The sequence below is a fragment of the Coptis chinensis genome, chromosome 4 (genome assembly GCF_015680905.1).
Source record: "Coptis chinensis isolate HL-2020 chromosome 4, ASM1568090v1, whole genome shotgun sequence".
Taxonomy (NCBI): Eukaryota; Viridiplantae; Streptophyta; class Magnoliopsida; order Ranunculales; family Ranunculaceae; genus Coptis; species Coptis chinensis.
The window spans coordinates 60,346,525-60,363,487 of NC_141459.1; the positions used below are offsets into that span (position 1 = coordinate 60,346,525).

General features: G+C 33.0%; 1 protein-coding gene across 1 annotated transcript; it reads right to left on the reverse strand.

Annotated features, from left to right (window-relative positions):
- Window positions 1-2,129: 2,129 nt before the first annotated feature.
- Window positions 2,130-15,673, reverse strand: LOC147504246 (caffeic acid 3-O-methyltransferase-like). The gene is made up of 4 exons (XM_086605111.1): window positions 15,641-15,673; window positions 3,098-3,475; window positions 2,939-2,989; window positions 2,130-2,823 (listed from the first exon to the last, which is right to left on the reverse strand). Exons 1-4 carry the CDS (start codon window positions 15,671-15,673, stop codon window positions 2,515-2,517), a joined length of 771 nt encoding a protein of 256 aa, XP_086461237.1. The 3' UTR covers window positions 2,130-2,514.
- Between the last annotated feature and the right edge of the window lie 1,290 nt (window positions 15,674-16,963).

Here is a 16,963-nt window from a genome sequence, read left to right on the forward strand (position 1 = left end):
GATTCGCCTTTCGATTTCTCTTTCAAATTGATCACTACAAATTCTAGCTCGACAAACTTTCCTGCAGAGATGGATGGGTTTGTTGTGATTTTGATGTGCAAACAGTGTTGAAGAAACTCTCCACAAGCTGCGATTTTGCTGCTTTGCTGATTCCTAACAATAAGTGCTCCTATTTCTCTTAAAGTTTGACTCACCTCAAAGCATAGATTTTTAATCTCTTTTTTGGAAAAGTCATTTGTTTGGGATTGTAATAAGTATATGGGGTCAGATCTACTACAGGTAGTTCCATTAAGTGTTGGTTTCTTAGAATTGAGGAAATGAATCAGTGTTTGTTTTTTTATATAATGGCGGGAGGAATAAAGATCCCCACAGTAGATCTGGTTTGTGCAGTGTATAGTCTTAAACCCATCGTTTGTTATCAACAACCCATCATCTTTAACCTTTAGTTTATCGTGAAGAGCATTAGTTGTTAGGGTTAATTTGTCCAAACCTTCAACCCTCAATTAATGACTTTGATTATTTAATATTAAATTATTAATATTTAAACATGAAATATTAATTTTGAAATATTGAAGTGAGGAATTAAATTTATTTCAATTGTGATGTTTACAAATGTGAGGGGGTTTATTATAAATAGGGGACAATCATGTACATCATTGAGGGGTACTTTTGGTATTAGGTAAAATACCAACGGAACTGGGATAGAAGTCAGACGGCGCGGGAGGAAATCGTAATATTTACAAATGTGAGAGATTTATTCAAAAGTGGTGACAAATGTGGAGGGTTTGGACAAATCAACCCTTCTTTTTTTGGGGGATTGTCCAATGCAATTTGATGAGTGCCCAATTAAATCACCTAAACTAACCAGTTTAACCATCAGTAGGAGGTAAAAGTAATTATCGGGTGTTGACTGTTGACCCGGTTTGTTAAAAAATAAGCTTCTTCCAAAGTAAAAATAGAAATTGCGTAAATCCACTGCCAATGGTAAAGTAGAGGTAACTTATAAATCTGTTATCTGTCATCTGTTGCTGGCATACAGATACAAGATAATATTTGTTGCTCATGCCCCTAAAATAGAAGGATCGAAATTGATTTCCAGCACGCTCTAATTAACATCAAATCGAGTTCTACACGGAAAAAAGAAGAAAACATGTCCATAACTTAAGAATCGGTGTACTTCACTTGGGAAAAATTGAGTGAAAATAGTTGAAGAAAAGAACGAGAAGTAGAAGACAATGGTTCTTGAGGGAACCAGTAGACAGAGGGGTATGTTAGTCATTTTGCCAATGTGTTAATATGGAGCAGATTTTGTAATTTGATTGATTCTGATTTTGAACGGTCTATCATTATGGACTGGATTCCTACAATTTGCATATCCACAAAGATGAATGAAAGCCAATCCCTTTTACTAGCTTATGCGGTTATGCCCCTATTTGTGGATTATGGGCCATTAGTCCACGATGATCTAGCCCGTAGGCTTACAGATAGTGGGCTAAATGCCTAAATTAGACTTCGTTGACTCATTACCCAATCATGTTCGGCAAAGCCCCCACAGTCATGGACATCAATTTGCTAGATGTTGCACTGAAGACTCCAGGGATCTCCAAATCATATTCATGAGGTTAACTTTGATTCTACCAAACTGGATTGTAACAAGAACTGGGTTTAAAGGTAGGCAAACTTTATGAGGCTTCAGTTGTTCAACGTGATAATTTGCTTATGATATGATATACTTGTTTCTGTCCATGTTTAAAAGAACAAAAAGTTCTTGTTCGAGTTTTTGTAGCATTTTTCATTTACAATTAAGCACACAAGTCTCGTCCCATTATTATTATTATTTATTTTGATAATTGAATTTTATTGATAAAAAAACCAAAACTATAAAGTGAATTAGAAATATAGGAATGTTGTATGGAGATCCTCATAGACAAAGATTCAAGACAAGACACCATAAATACATGAAGAAAACTGGAAGAGTAACAAATATCCTACACCTAGAACACGATAGCAGATGATGGCCAAGCAACAAAGTCATTCCAATTGAGCACCAGTCCCTGAAGCAGTAGTTCCCTATAGAACATCTGACGTATGTAACATAGATAATGAATAAATAGGAGTTATCATTCCAATTGCCCTCTCACAAAATAGTGACATCCAATACCATAGAAAGGACTTCACCTCCAAACAATCTCGTCCCATTTGATTTGATCTTGCTTGCTGCTTATGTTTTTCAAACTTTTTTATGAACACAAGTTACCTATGACACTCAAAAAAGAAAAGAAGAGACCTCGTTGTGAACTGAAAGCGTCTCAGGAGACGAAACTCCGTTTTCAGTCTGAACAAAATATTGGCAAAGAAGTGCCAATGACACCATACATTCTCTTAACAGGACCATTGTCATAGACTCATAGGCAAACAGTGGATAAGAGGAGAGAATTAGAAATAGCTAGTAGGCAAGCTGAGGATTTGATCAAGAATAACACACGATGAATCCAAATTTAATACCAAATAAGTTTAGTTTCTCATTTTTTTATAGAACTCCATTATCCAATAATTATCAACGTAGCACACCTTCTCCATACCAGCAAAGCCAGCAGCCTTCGCCAAATTAGCAAACTCTTCTTCTGTCCTTTCTTTGGAAACTGGATTTAGTAACATCATACCAACATCAATTAGGCAGAGGTTCTTTGCGGCAATACTAGTCTCGGCAGCAATAGGTTGGATAGCGTCCACAACTATTACTTTCCCATGGTCAGGCACTGCTTTGTAACAATTCTTCAATAGTTTTATGCATTTTTCATCGCTCCAGTCAATTAGTATCCACTACACAAACAAATATCGCGAATTCAAGTTAATACATTGAAGCATATATAATAACGATCAAATTTGTCGTACCATATATGCGTTAATCTTATGATACATCTAAATTTCAACTTACCTTCAGGAATATGGTTTCACTAGTGGGAACACTTTCAAACATGTTCCACACCTGCAACCGATCAGAATTCTCTGTTAATTTTTCCTCAATTGTATGACCTATGATCGAGCTAAAGCCCAATCGAAGACATAATCCATAATTAACCACTAAATTGAACACAGATGAAAAATAATTTATACCAGGGTAAGATGGTGCTTGGGCAATCACGTGCGGTAAATCGAAGTTTATACCCTTTATGGTAGGATATTTTGAAGTAACCATGCTAACTATACTTCCTAGGCCACCACCCACATCAACAACCTCTTTGAGGTCCTTAAACCCCTTGTATGATTCAAGCATCTTTTTCATAAAAATCGATGTGTGATCGAACAGAGCTTTATTGAAGACTTCATTGAACCTGGGATCTACCCCTGCATACTCGTACACATGCTTGCCGTGGACCTTGTTGAATGGAATACCTCCTTCAAGAATTGAATCTTTCAAGTGGTACCTATACCAAACAAACAAACACAAAAAATTTATAATGACAATGGTAAACTTTTATAACGACAATAGTGCATTCTATATAGGGTTAACTAGTATGAGCCAATTAGGATTTCCCCCCACTAGTGGAAATTAGAGTCTCCCCTTTAAACAAACGGTTAATTTGGTTTGACCGTTAACTTTCAAGTCAAACAATTGAAAATTACACAAATACTCTCATTATTTTCAAAAAGAAAATGTTCAATTTTAATTAAGTAGGAGTATTTATGTCATTTTCAATTGTTTGACTTGAAAGTTAACGGTCAAACCAAATTGACCGTGTGTTTAGAGGAAAAACCCTAATTTCTCATCTAGTGGAGGTAAATCCTAATTGGCTCATCTAGTAGGGGGTAACACTAGCTCAGCCTTCTATATCTACTATCTAATATCTACTATCTATATACTAAAGCAGAGACCTTTAAAGAAGGATTTTCTCTCTCCTATGTGGCACTCTAATATGAGAGTTAGCTTTTTTTTTCTATCTTATGTGGCACTCTAATATAAGAGTTATCTTTTTTTTCTATCTTATGTGGCACTCTAATATGAAAGATAATATTTTCTAATAGTCTCCCACGTACATGGAACTTTTTGGAGAGTTTGAGTGTATTTCTAATTCTTATATTTTGAGAGTTTAAGTGTATTTTCAATTCTTATATATTTGATCAAATAAAAAAAAAATTACTAAAAAAAATAGGTGATTTGTAGAAATACGAATCAAACACTTTTAGTGCTCTAATTTTTATATATTTGATCAAATAAAAAAAAATGCTAAAAAATAGGTGATTTGTATAAACTAATTTCCTATTACAAATCATACAATTTTAGTATTTATGATAAAACACCGACTTATTTCGAATATATCCTTAACATGGCTTCAAAACATAGTTAAAAACAATTATACAAAATATATAATAGAAAATGAAAAAAAATAACTTGACAAAGCAATAATGATAAATATTTTAAAATATATATAATATTGAATGAAACTAACGACAAAAAACAATTAATGGGGAACGGAAAACTGGATGCAAATGCATCGAACTAACCTCAAATAATATTTAACGGGAAATCGAAAACTGGATGCAAATGCAAGCATTAAACTAATCTTAAAAAGTAATTAATAGAAAATCAAAATATGGATACAACTGCATTAAACTAATCTCAAAGAATAATTAACAGAAAATCAAAACTTGGATACAAATACATCAAATTAACATCAAAAATAATTGTCGGAAAATCGAACCTGGATGCAAATGCATTGAGCTAACCCTCAAAGATTAAATTAACGGGAAATCGAAAACTGGATGCAACTGTATTGAACTAACCTCAAAGAAAAATTAATTATAAATTGGGAACATAATGCAAATGCGTGGAACTAATCTTAAAAAATAATTAACGGGAAATCGAAAACCGGATGCAACTGCATTGAACTAATCTCAAAAAATATATTGGATGCAAAACCTCAAGAAATAATTAACGGGAAATCGGAAACTGGATGCAAACTCATTGAACTAACCTCAAACAATAATTAACGGGAAATCGGAAACTAAATGCAAATGCAACTTTATCAAATAATAAACACGAGAAATCGAAAACTTGATGCAAATACATTAAACTAATCTCACAGAATAATTAACGGGAAATCAAAAACTGGATGCAAATGCATTGAACTGACCTCAAAGAACAATTAATAGAAAATTGGGAATTTGATGCAAATGTATTGAACTAACCGAAAAGAATAATTAACGATCAATCAGAAACTGGATGCAAGCGCAGAATGAACTCGATCTCAAAAATAAATAATGAGAATTGAAAATTAGATGCAACTGCATTAAACTAACCTCAAAATATAAATAACGAAAAATCAGAAACTAGATGCAAATGCATTAAACTAACCTCAAAACATAGTTGGGTTATATGTTGTGGGAATGTCTCGATAAGTATAGTTTTGCATTTAAAATGATGTTTATCTTATCTCTTTCCGTATGATTAGGAACTCCTTTCTATTCAAGTAGCTTCAATATATATGAACTTCGCCTTATTAGGCAATCTCACAAAAATTCAATTAAACTTCTATTATTAAACAAAACAAATGAAGTTGAAGAATTTTATCAAAGGTGAGTTTTTTTTTAATGGAGAGTGAGGTTTTCACGTTATAAGAAATTTGGTTGAGTGATCAATATAATATTAATATATAATAGTTATGCATATTTGCAAATATTTTTAGAATAATTAATATAACAACACCCATTCGTAGATAATCTTTGAAGATTCCACATAGTGAGTCATGCATAATTTAAAGAATAATTAACGAGAAATCGAAAACTAGATAATCTTCGATGATCCCACATAGTAAATTAAGCATAATTTACTTTTTATGTCATGTTTTCAAGGACACTCTGATGGATGGATCATTAGAAGTTGGTATTACACACCACATTGGATAATTATAAGGAAATTGGAAATTTGATTCAAATACATAACTGAGCTCAAGGAGTAATTAATGAGAAATCATAAAGTTTATGCAAATTGCATTAAACTAATGACAGATAGTAACTAACGGATAATTAGAAATTGAATGCAAATCCTTGAAAAATATTTATCGGAAAATCGGAAACGGTATGCAAATACATCAAACAAACCTCAAATAATAATTAATGAGAAACCGGAAACTGAATGCGAATGCATTGAACTTTACTCAAAAAATAATTAACATAAAATCAAAAACCGAATGCAACTGCATTGAACTAACCTCATAAAATAATTGGTGGGAAATCGAAAACTAAATGCAAATGCATTGAAATAACCTCAAATAATAGTTAACGGAAAATAAAAAATTGGATATAATTATATCGAACTAACCTCAAAGCATAAATAATCAGAAACTAGATGCAGATGTATTAAACTAACCTTAAAGAGTTATTAACGGGAAATCGGAAACTGGATCCAAATGCAATGAACTAATCTCAAAGACTAATTAATGAAACATTAAAAAATGGATGAAACTGCACTGAACTAACCTAAATGAATAATTAACGGGAAATTATAAATTTGATGTAACTGCATTGAACTAACCTCAAAAAATAATTAACCGGAAATCAGAAACTTGATGCAAATGCATTGAACTAACCTCAAAGAACAATTAACATAAAATCTAAAATTATATGCAACTGCATTGAACTAATCTAAAAGAATAATTAACGGAAAACTAAAACTGGATGCAACTGCATTAAACTAAAATCAGAGATTAACTAACGGGAAATCAAAAATTGGATGCAAATGCATTGAAATAACATAAAAAAATGGTTAACTAGAAATCGGAAGTCGGATGTAACTGCATCGCACTGACCTCAAGGCATAAATATCCACTTTTTTAGCCTTCTCATATGAATAATTACAAGTAATTATGAACCCAAAATAAAAGTGAGTTTATAAAAACAGACTCTTACATGTATGCAAACTGTATAGAAATTGTAAACTATCGAACTAACCTAGAAAAACAATTAACAGGAAATCAGAAACTGGATGCAAATATATTGAACTAACCTCAAAGAGTAATTAACGGGAGATTGGAACCTGGATGCAAATGCAATGAACTAATCTCAAAGACTAATTTAAACATCAAAACTGGATGCAACTATGCATTACTAAATTAACTTTAATGAATAACTAATCGGAAATCATAAAGTGGATGTAATTGCACCGTACTAACCTCAAATAATAATAATTAACGGAAATCGAAAACTTGATGCAACTCGTGCATTGTACTAACTTCAAAGAATAATTAATGAGAAATTAGAAACGGGATGCAACATACTATATTAAACTAACCTCAAAGAATAATTAATGGAAAATCATAAACTTGGTGCAAATGCATTGAATTAATAACCCTAAAACATATTTGTATTTTATGTAGGGGGAATAAATGTCTCAACAAATATAGTTTTGCATTTTAAGCAGTGTTTATTATAATTATTTTTATTGTGATTGGGAATACCTTGCTATTCAAGTATCTTCAATATTATCTTCGCCGCATTGGGCATTCTCACAAAACTTTAATTATTAAACCTAACAAAAAAAAAAAAAAAAATCGATTAGTTTTATCAAGATTTGGTGCTTCCTTTTTATAGAGAGTGGTGCAAGCAATTTAAATGAGTAATTCATATAATTTTCATATCTCATAACTATGCATAGTTGCTAATATTTTTTAGAATAATTTAATATAACGATACCCGTTCAGTAGGACACGTTCATATGATAAATCTTTTCAAATGGGAGTAGTGTATTATTTGAGGATATGGAAATAATCAATCTGTTTTAGTGATTTGTACACATTAGTACGTAAGCCGAACAGTGATGATTTACTGCTAAATCACCATAAATCTAATAAAACTATTATACAAGCTAGATCGAGTTTAAAATAATTTTATTTGAAAATTACAGATTAATATTATAAACCACAAAGTGAATAGACTATCTCAATTTGATCCCTTAGTTTCCAAGTACTTATGCACCATAATCATTTGTTCATTAACGTATTTAGGTTTATTTTTAATAAAAATATATTACGATTCAAAAATTTGCCGCTAAATCATCATAAATCTAAGAAAACTATTATACAAGCTAGATCGAGTTTAATATAATTCTATTTGAAAATTATGGATTAATATCCTAAACCACAAAGTGAATAGGCTATCTCAATTTGATCCCTTAGTTTCCAAGTACTTATGCATCATAATCATTTGCTCATTAACGATATTTCGGTTTATTTTTAATAAAAATATATTATGATTCAAAAATTTGCCACTAAATCACCATAAATATAATAAAACTATTATACAAGATAGACCGAGTTTAAGATAATTCTATTTGAAAATTACGGATTAATATCCTAAACCACAAAGTGATGAGGCTATCTCAATTTGATTTCTTAATTAATTTCCAAGTACTTATGTACCATAATCGTTGGTCATTAATGTATTTCGGTTTATTTTCAATAAAAATATATTCTGATTCGAAAATGTGTGTGAGACATTTTGTAAAGCATTTTCAGCCCACAAAATATTTAATAGATCCCGGGCGTATGTCCGGGTCCAAAATCTAGTCTATATACTAAAGCAGAGACCTTCAAAAGAAGGTTTTCTCTCTCCTATGTGGCACTCTAATATGAGAGTTAGTTTTTTCTCTATTCTATGTGGCACTTTAATATGAAAGATAGTATTTTCTAATAGCCTATAATCCTACGTACATTGAACCTCTTTGGACAATTTGAGTATATTTCTAATTCTTGTATTTAGAGAGTTTGAGTGTATTTCTAATTCTTATATATTTGATTAAATAAAAAAAAAATTGCTAAAAAAATAGGTGATTTGTAGAAAATAATTTTCTATTACAAATCAAACACTTTTAGTGTTCCAATTTTTATATATTTGATCAAATAAAAATAATTGCAAAAAAATAGGTGATTTGTATAAACTAATTCCCTATTACAAATCATACAATTTTAGTGTCTATGATAAAACACCGACTTATTTTGAATATATCCTTAACATGGCTTCAAAACATAGTTAAAAACAATTATACAAAAAATAATATCACAAAATATATAATAGAAAATGAAAACAATAAAATAACAGCAAAGCAATAATGACAAATATTTTAAAATATATATAATATTGATTGAAACTAACATAAAAAAACAATTAATGGAGAACTGAAAACTGGATGCAAATGCATCGAACTAACCTCAAATAATATTTAACGGAAAATCGGAAACTGGATGCAAATACAAACATTAAACTAATCTTAAAAATTAATTAATAGAAAATCAGAATATGGATAGAACTGCATTAAACTAACCTCAAAGAATAATTAACTGAAAATTAAAACTTGGATGCAAATATATCAAACTAACATAAAAAAATAATTGTCAGAAAATCGGAAATTAGATGCAAATGCATTGAGCTAATCCTCAAAGATTAAATTAACGAAAAATCAGAAACTGGATGTAGCTGCATTGAACTAACTTCAAAGAAAAATTAATTATAAATTGGAAACATAATGCAAATGTGTGGAACTAATCTTAAAAAATAATTAACGGGAAATCGGAAATTGGATGCAAACTCAAGACCAACTAATCTAAAAATAAACTGGATGCAAAACCTCAAGAAATAATTAACAGGAAATCGGAAACTGAATGCAAACTCATTGAACTAACCTCAAACAATAATTAACGGGAAATCGGAAACTAGATGAAAATGCAACTTTATCAAATAATAAACGAGAAATCGAAAACTGGATGCAAATATATTAAACTAATATCACAGAATAATTAACGGAAAATCAGAAACTGGATGCAAATGCATTGAACTGACCTCAAATAATATAACAATTAACAACAGGAAATTGGAAATTGGATATAAATGTATTGAACTAACCGAAAAGAATAATTAACGATAAATCAGAAACTGGATGCAACTTCATTGAACTGATCTCAAAAAATAAATAACGGGAATTGGAAATTGGATGCAACTGCATTGAACTAACTTCAAAATATAAATAACAGAAAATCAGAAACTGAATACAAATGCATTAAACTAACCTCAAAACATAGTTGGTTTATATGTTGTGGGAATGTTTCGATAAGTATAGTTTTACATTTAAAATTGTATTTATCTTATCTCTTTTCGTATGATTGGGAACTCTTTGCTATTCAAGTAGCTTCAATATATATGAACTTCACCTTATTAGGCAATCTCACAAAACTTCAATCCAACTTCTATTATTAAACAACAAAATGAAGTTGAATGGTTTTATCAAAGGCGAGTTTTTTTTTTAATGGAGAGTGAGATTTTCACGTTATAAGAAATTTGGTTGAGTGATCAATATAATATTAATATATAATAGTTCTGCATATTTGCAAATAGTTTTCAGAATAATTAATATAACAACACCCGTTCATAGATAATCTTTGAATATTCCACATAGTGAGTCATACATAATTTAAATAATAATTAACGGAAAATCGAACTCTGGATAATCTTCGATGATCCCATGCACATAGTAAATTACGATAATTTACTTTTTTATATCATGTTTGCAAAGGATACTATAGATAGATCGAGAAGTTGGTATTATACACCACATTGGATAATTATAAAGAAATCAGAAACTAGATTCAAATACATAACTGAGCTCAAAGAGTAATTAACGGGAAATTAGAAACTTTATGCAAATTGCATTAAGCTAACGACAGAGAGTAACTAACGGGAAATTAGAAATTGGATGCAAATCCTTGAAAAAAATTTAATGGAAAGTCGGAAACGATATGCAAATACATCAAAGAAACCTCAAATAATAATTAATGGGAAACCAAAAACTGGATGCAAATGCATTGAACTTAACTCAAAAAATAATTAACAGAAAATCAAAAACTGAATGCAACTGCATTGAACTAATCTCATAGAATAATTGGTGGGAAATCGGAAACTAAATGCAAATGCATTGAAATAACCTCAAAGAATAGTTAACGAGAAATCAGAAACCGGATATAATTGTATCGAACTAACCTAAAAACATAAATAATCAAAAACTAGATGCAAATGTATTGAACTAACCTTAAAAAGTTATTAATGGGAAATCAGAAACTGGATCCAAATGCAATAAACTAATCTCATAAACTAATTAACTAAACATTAAAAAATAGATGAAAACATCTTGAACTAACCTAAATGAATAATTAACGGAAATTATAAATTTGATGTAACTGCATTGAACTAACCTCAAAAAATAATTAATGTGAAATTGGAAACTTGATGCAAATGCATTAAAATAACCTCAAAGAACAATTAACATAAAATCAAAAATTGGATGCAACTGCATTGAACTAACCTCAAAGAATAATTAACGGAAAACTAAAAATTTGATGCAACTGCATTAAACTAAAATAAGAGATTAATTAACGGGAAATCCAAAATTGGATGCAAATACATTGAAATAACCTTAAAGAACAATTAACATAAGTATAGTTTTGCATTTAAAATGGTATTTATCTTATCTCTTTCCGTATGATTGGGATCTCCTTACTATTTAAGTGGCTTCAATATATATGAACTTCGCTTTATTAGGTAATCTCACAAAACTTCAATCAAACTTCTATTATTAAACAACAAAATGAAGTTGAAGTGCTTTATCAAAGGTGAGTTCTTTTTTTTTTTTAATGGAGAGTGAGGTTTTCACGTTATAAGAAATTTGGTTGAGTGATCAATATAATATTAATATATAATAGTTCTGCATATTTGCAAATATTTTTCATAATAATTAATATAACAACACCCGTTCGTAGTTAATCTTTGAAGATTCCATATAGTGAGCCATGTATAATTTAAAGAATAATTAATGGGAAATCGGGAACTGGATAATCTTCGATGATCCCACATAGTAAATTAAGTATAATTTAATTTTTATGTCATGTTTGCAAGGACACTACATATGGATTAGTATAAGTTGGTTGATATGAACGCTTTTTACACACGTTTATTGGTTTCAGTTACTTATTTCTTAAGTCCGAGGTCCACAGTCCAAAGTCCGAGGTCCACAGTCCAAGTCCAAAGTCCAAAGTCCAACGTCCGTCCAGATAGTCGACGTTTTAGTCAAGTTACCTTTACTCACGTGGGATTGGTAGGATAGGTCGAGTAAGGGATCGTCCAAACCTTAGGGCACGGATAGGTTCACAACTGGAGTTACAACTTTAGGTGAGTAGGATTTTTAGGTTTCTTTTAGTTGGTTTTAATTAAAATAACGGTAATGCAAATAATATAAATTACTACGGCGATTATATGTAGGTAAATAAAAGTAGAGAAACAGGGAGAGAGTTAATCATACTCATGCAAGAATCATTTTTCAACAGTTTTTATTACTAAATCACTACATCTCTAGTTCGTCTCGTTTCGGAGACGACGTCGAGTATTGATCCCTAGTGCATGCCCACATCTCTAGGTCGCATTTCACTAGCATAAGGAGTTTCGATAATACCTCATCTCTGGTATATTATTTCTGCTCCTGGCACAGGTTCACATCAGCTGGACGAATTGGAGAGTCGACCTCGACACTTGAGAAGAGTTGAGACATTTTTGTCGTACAGATCGCCCCGAGCATCAAGACTCCAACTTTGTACTGGTCCTCGATCATTTTGGGACCGGATGTTAATTCTATGTCTAATTCCTAAGTAGTGATTCTAGAATATTAACGAAGTCAATCCGATTTTTACGAAGCAACATAACCCTCCCACGTGGGGGATTAGCTCATCATCATAGGAGGAATAATAAAACTTGTCATGTATACATTAAGTAAATAAATGCGGGATGAGAAATTAAACAAGAAAAGAAATGATCATTATTAAGGGTAAAATAACCATCGTATTAAGTCTTTGAAATAAAAATGATGAGAATGTAAATCGAAAGAAACTAAATTGAAGTGGAAGCTAAAGCATGAAAATGTTTGGTTTTCTAATGAAGGCTAAGCCTTCATATTTATAGGCATCATAGGATGACCATCCGTGACCGATTTAATTTGCTTTTGGCCTTATGCTAATTGAATGGTTCAAACTTTGAGAATCAAAGTTTTGTTTTAATTGTTTTAACTTTTTGTCTTTTGCCTTTGTTTTTTGTTTTTGTTTTTGTAGCTTCATTTCAATTCAAACCACCGGGTTTGAATTGATACGTCGTCTTCTCTCTGACAGGGTGGTATCAATTTGAAACCATCATTTGCCACCGCCTATGCCGACTCATCATGTCTTCGGGCCCGCGATAATGTGTCCACTTAGTGTGTCATTTGGCGCCTAAAATTGGCGTTTTTACGACTTTTGTCCTTCGCAGCGAGTTCGCCGCCTCGTATTTATGGCGGCTTCACTAGCCCACGCGTCGGCACCTAGATTTATCCGATTTGAGCTTCGAAGTTTTCCGCCTCTTTATATGTGGGCCGCTTCGCGACCGGTTCTCGTTCTTTTGGAAACCCGGCTCTAGTCGGGCTTTGTTTGGGCTTTTACGGGATTGGCGGGAATTCCAATATTTCAGATTCTTGTATTTGGCGGCTTCACTAGCCAACGTCGGCACCTAGATTTATCCGATTTGAGCATCGGAAGTTTCCTCGCTTCTTCATATGTGGCCCGCTCCGCGACCGGTTCTCGTTTCTTTTGGAAACTTCGGCTTTACGGGTCGAGTGGAAACTCCAAATATTCCCCGTATTCCTGTGACTTTGATGCATGTTTTATCGCTATCTTCATTTTAATTGCGGAAACCCCGCAAAAGTCACGAAAATATAATTATTACATGATTATTAAACACATAATTGACCAAAATGCTATGTCTCTCGAGGTTTAATATTACGGTTTTGGGTGCTTATCACACCACCCCAAAACAAAGACTTTGCTTGTCCTCAAGCAAAGAAGAGACATTAAAACGATAAGTGATCAAAAATGTGTTGTTCTAAGCTAAATCTCATTTAGCAGATGCGCGGTTGCATTGACCATATGCAACAAGGCCTTGAACCACTAGGAATTCCCTAGTGGACGAAGTTATAGCCTCGTGAGAGTTTTCCGAGAGAAGATACTCACAAACTTCATTTATACTACAACGACTCAAGAACAAATGCTTGTTTCCTTAATTAATCCCGGATATCTAGACATCTCACCAGCAAAGGGAAACAAGGATTTTATTCTTTCGAAATTCAAGTTAATATACATACAATAATCGAAACATCTACGCATATGAGCATGCATGCAAAGTGATCTAATAATTAAATGTAATGAAAGTGGGGCCGTTTCGGATCCTTTGGATAGCGCCCTTAAGTAGGTTCCCACAGGTATGTGGCCGAAAACACAATTTCTCTCTTATTTTTCCACTCAAGCTTTTGCTATCTCCAAAGGTATGCGGTGGGCACACGCGTTTCCTCACATACTCAATAGCCGGTGAGGAGCCGAGGTCGAGAAGTCACAACTACTACTTATTATCACACTATCCTATTCCTAATTGAGCTAGAGGTCTTTATTAGGTGTTATGGGGGCTTAGGTGGTAGTGTAAAAGAGCTGGAATGGAAAATTCAAAAAAATGATAAGTATGAGAGAATAAGGTCTTTGAGATATTTATACTAGAGAAATCTTTTTTTTTTTTTTTTTTTAACATGGTTTCCACATTGGATTTTTCAAGCTTTTGTATTCCCTTTTTATTTGATCTTTGGGGGAATTTTAACCTTGATATTTCTTTTGATTTTTGGAAACATATTTCTATTTTCTTTTTCTTTTTCTTAAGCACGTAACTCGATTTTGATTTGTGACAAGGTTTTCTCTTCATTTTTCTCAAGACTTCATCCTATTTCTCATACTCCATCATCTAGGTAGGCTTATTTATTTGTGGTTACTAGATGGGTAATTTTTTTTTTTTTGGTGAAGTAGAAAGGATTAATGAAAGGTTCAAAATGGGGCGACTAGCGGTAAAAATTTTTTACAGTGTGAATTTTTGGCTATATCGATCCAAAGAAGGCCTAAATTCTCGCGCCTAGGATTTGGGTAGTGATCAAGTAAGTAGACATGTGAACTTCTATTTGGAAGAACTACTCCTCCGTGTCATTACTCATATATCATACATTTTGAGGCTTTTGGTTAGATTCTTACAGGATATGGAAACTAAGTTGTCTAACCTTGGGTCCCAGAAACTTACTGTTGTATACATTTAATGATAGTCAGTGCATGAATGCTCATGAAAAGATGTAAAAACTATTGCATACGTATTAAATTAAGTTTCTAAGAACAAGTCCTAATTCTGATGCTAGGGTGAGATTTCTAAATATTTTTCATCATAGAAAGAGAAACGAGAATTTGTCACTAAATACGTTTATTTAGATATTAAGTAAACTATATACAACTATGCATGCTTAATTTTTGTAAAAGGTTCTCACCACCCCCAAACAGTCGGACACTGTGTCCTCAAAGTGTTAAAAGGAAGAAAGAGTATACCTGAGAGGCTTGAGCAGAAATATAGCTGACATCTTCCACATAAATTATTTTAACACACTATATATTATACATCATAAAAGTAGAAGCACACTGTTAGATTAGCACACCGTTAGATTATTTATTTATTTCACATCAAATCGTAAAACAAATATGTACATGCATCGACTCACATTGCCCCATCCTTGAACTCGGGGATAGTCCATCCTTGCCTCGTCCCCTCAGAGAAATGACATTCCTTCAAGATCCCGCCAATCTATCATAGCTTTCAGACTTCACTCCACTTCCTCTTTTTTGCATTGTCTAGATGAGCTATCATTTTATCATCGTTAGGAAAAGAACGAACTTTCTTAAGATACTTTGCGTATGCGGTCCATGTCCCAAATCGCAAGGAACTAATTATCTTGTTTGTTGGACACATAGAGTCGACCTTTACCCAAATTCCCAAAGGTGGCTGCAAACTTCGTGGAAGTACGCCCTCACTATCCCGCATGTTGTAATCGGCGGTGGTGATATAGTGTTGCGTAAAAGACCGAGCCTTCTTAAGATTCTCAATTACTAGTTCAGAATGTCGGAAGGTGGTATGTTCTTTGGGCCAATGCATGGAATGTCTTACACGCTTCGCCTTTGATGCGGTGGAAAATGCCAATCTCCCATGATGTTCGGAAGAATAAATAACATGGCAGTTCCAACATTCATGGTCATATGCTTGGCTAGTGGAATAGTGAATTTCGCCATCGCCGCCTTTGGCACGCTCTTTGACGTGGGCAAGGCCATCGCCAAACCGGCAGCAAAATCTTCCCTAGAATAGTCATTAAGGTCATTCTCTATCATGTATTGAATGGGGAGATCCGGTCAAGAGGAGGAAGGTCTAGAGCCATAGCCACCGTTGGCTCATAAAAAGCGTGTCGGGTGTTACCAATACGTAGTGTAAACCCATTCAAAGGGAAACCCGGATACCGGGTAGATCTTCCATGTTATCATAAAAATAAGTTGCCAAACCTGGGGAGTATGTCTGCTCCGGGTGTAGAATGAGAGAGTTCCAACCAACTTGAGTGATGTAGTCTCTGAAAAGATGTCCATATGCCGGAGAATTCAACAATGAATGGAAAGATTGTTCTGGAATCATCTTTGGAGCTTCCATTGTGTGGGAAAATGTGACCTTCTATAATCATAGAAAACTGTCATGTCGGCTCTGGAGCGAACCCAATCCAGCCAGACTGTGGCTTTACCTTTATGTATTATGAGGTTAGGGTCAGGACGGTACCATCCTGGACCGTGCGCGCTACGGTCTAATAAAATTGCCCTTTTTACATACGGCTATCCTCAAACCACCCCAAGTGACTCAAAGTAACCAATTCTAGGGTTGGTCTGGTGGAATCCATTGCCCGTTTGTGTTCCAAGTATGCAACATCCGAGGTTTGATAATTTAATCCTTTGTGCAAAACTTAATGCAAAGGGAAGAGGTAACAAAATAAACATATTTACAAGGTGAG

What these genes read in the sequence shown, in the direction of transcription:
- LOC147504246 (XM_086605111.1), bottom strand. Translation starts at nt 15,673, where the DNA reads ATGGACTATCCCCGAGTTCAAGGATGGGGCAAT. An exon ending in GAGTTCAAGGATGGGGCAAT is followed by an intron (nt 3,476 to 15,640) that starts GTGAGTCGATGC and finishes TCGTTATAAAAG; the next exon opens with TTTACCATTGTCATTATAAA. An exon ending in GTATAAATTATTTTTCATCT is followed by an intron (nt 2,990 to 3,097) that starts GTGTTCAATTTA and finishes GATCGGTTGCAG; the next exon opens with GTGTGGAACATGTTTGAAAG.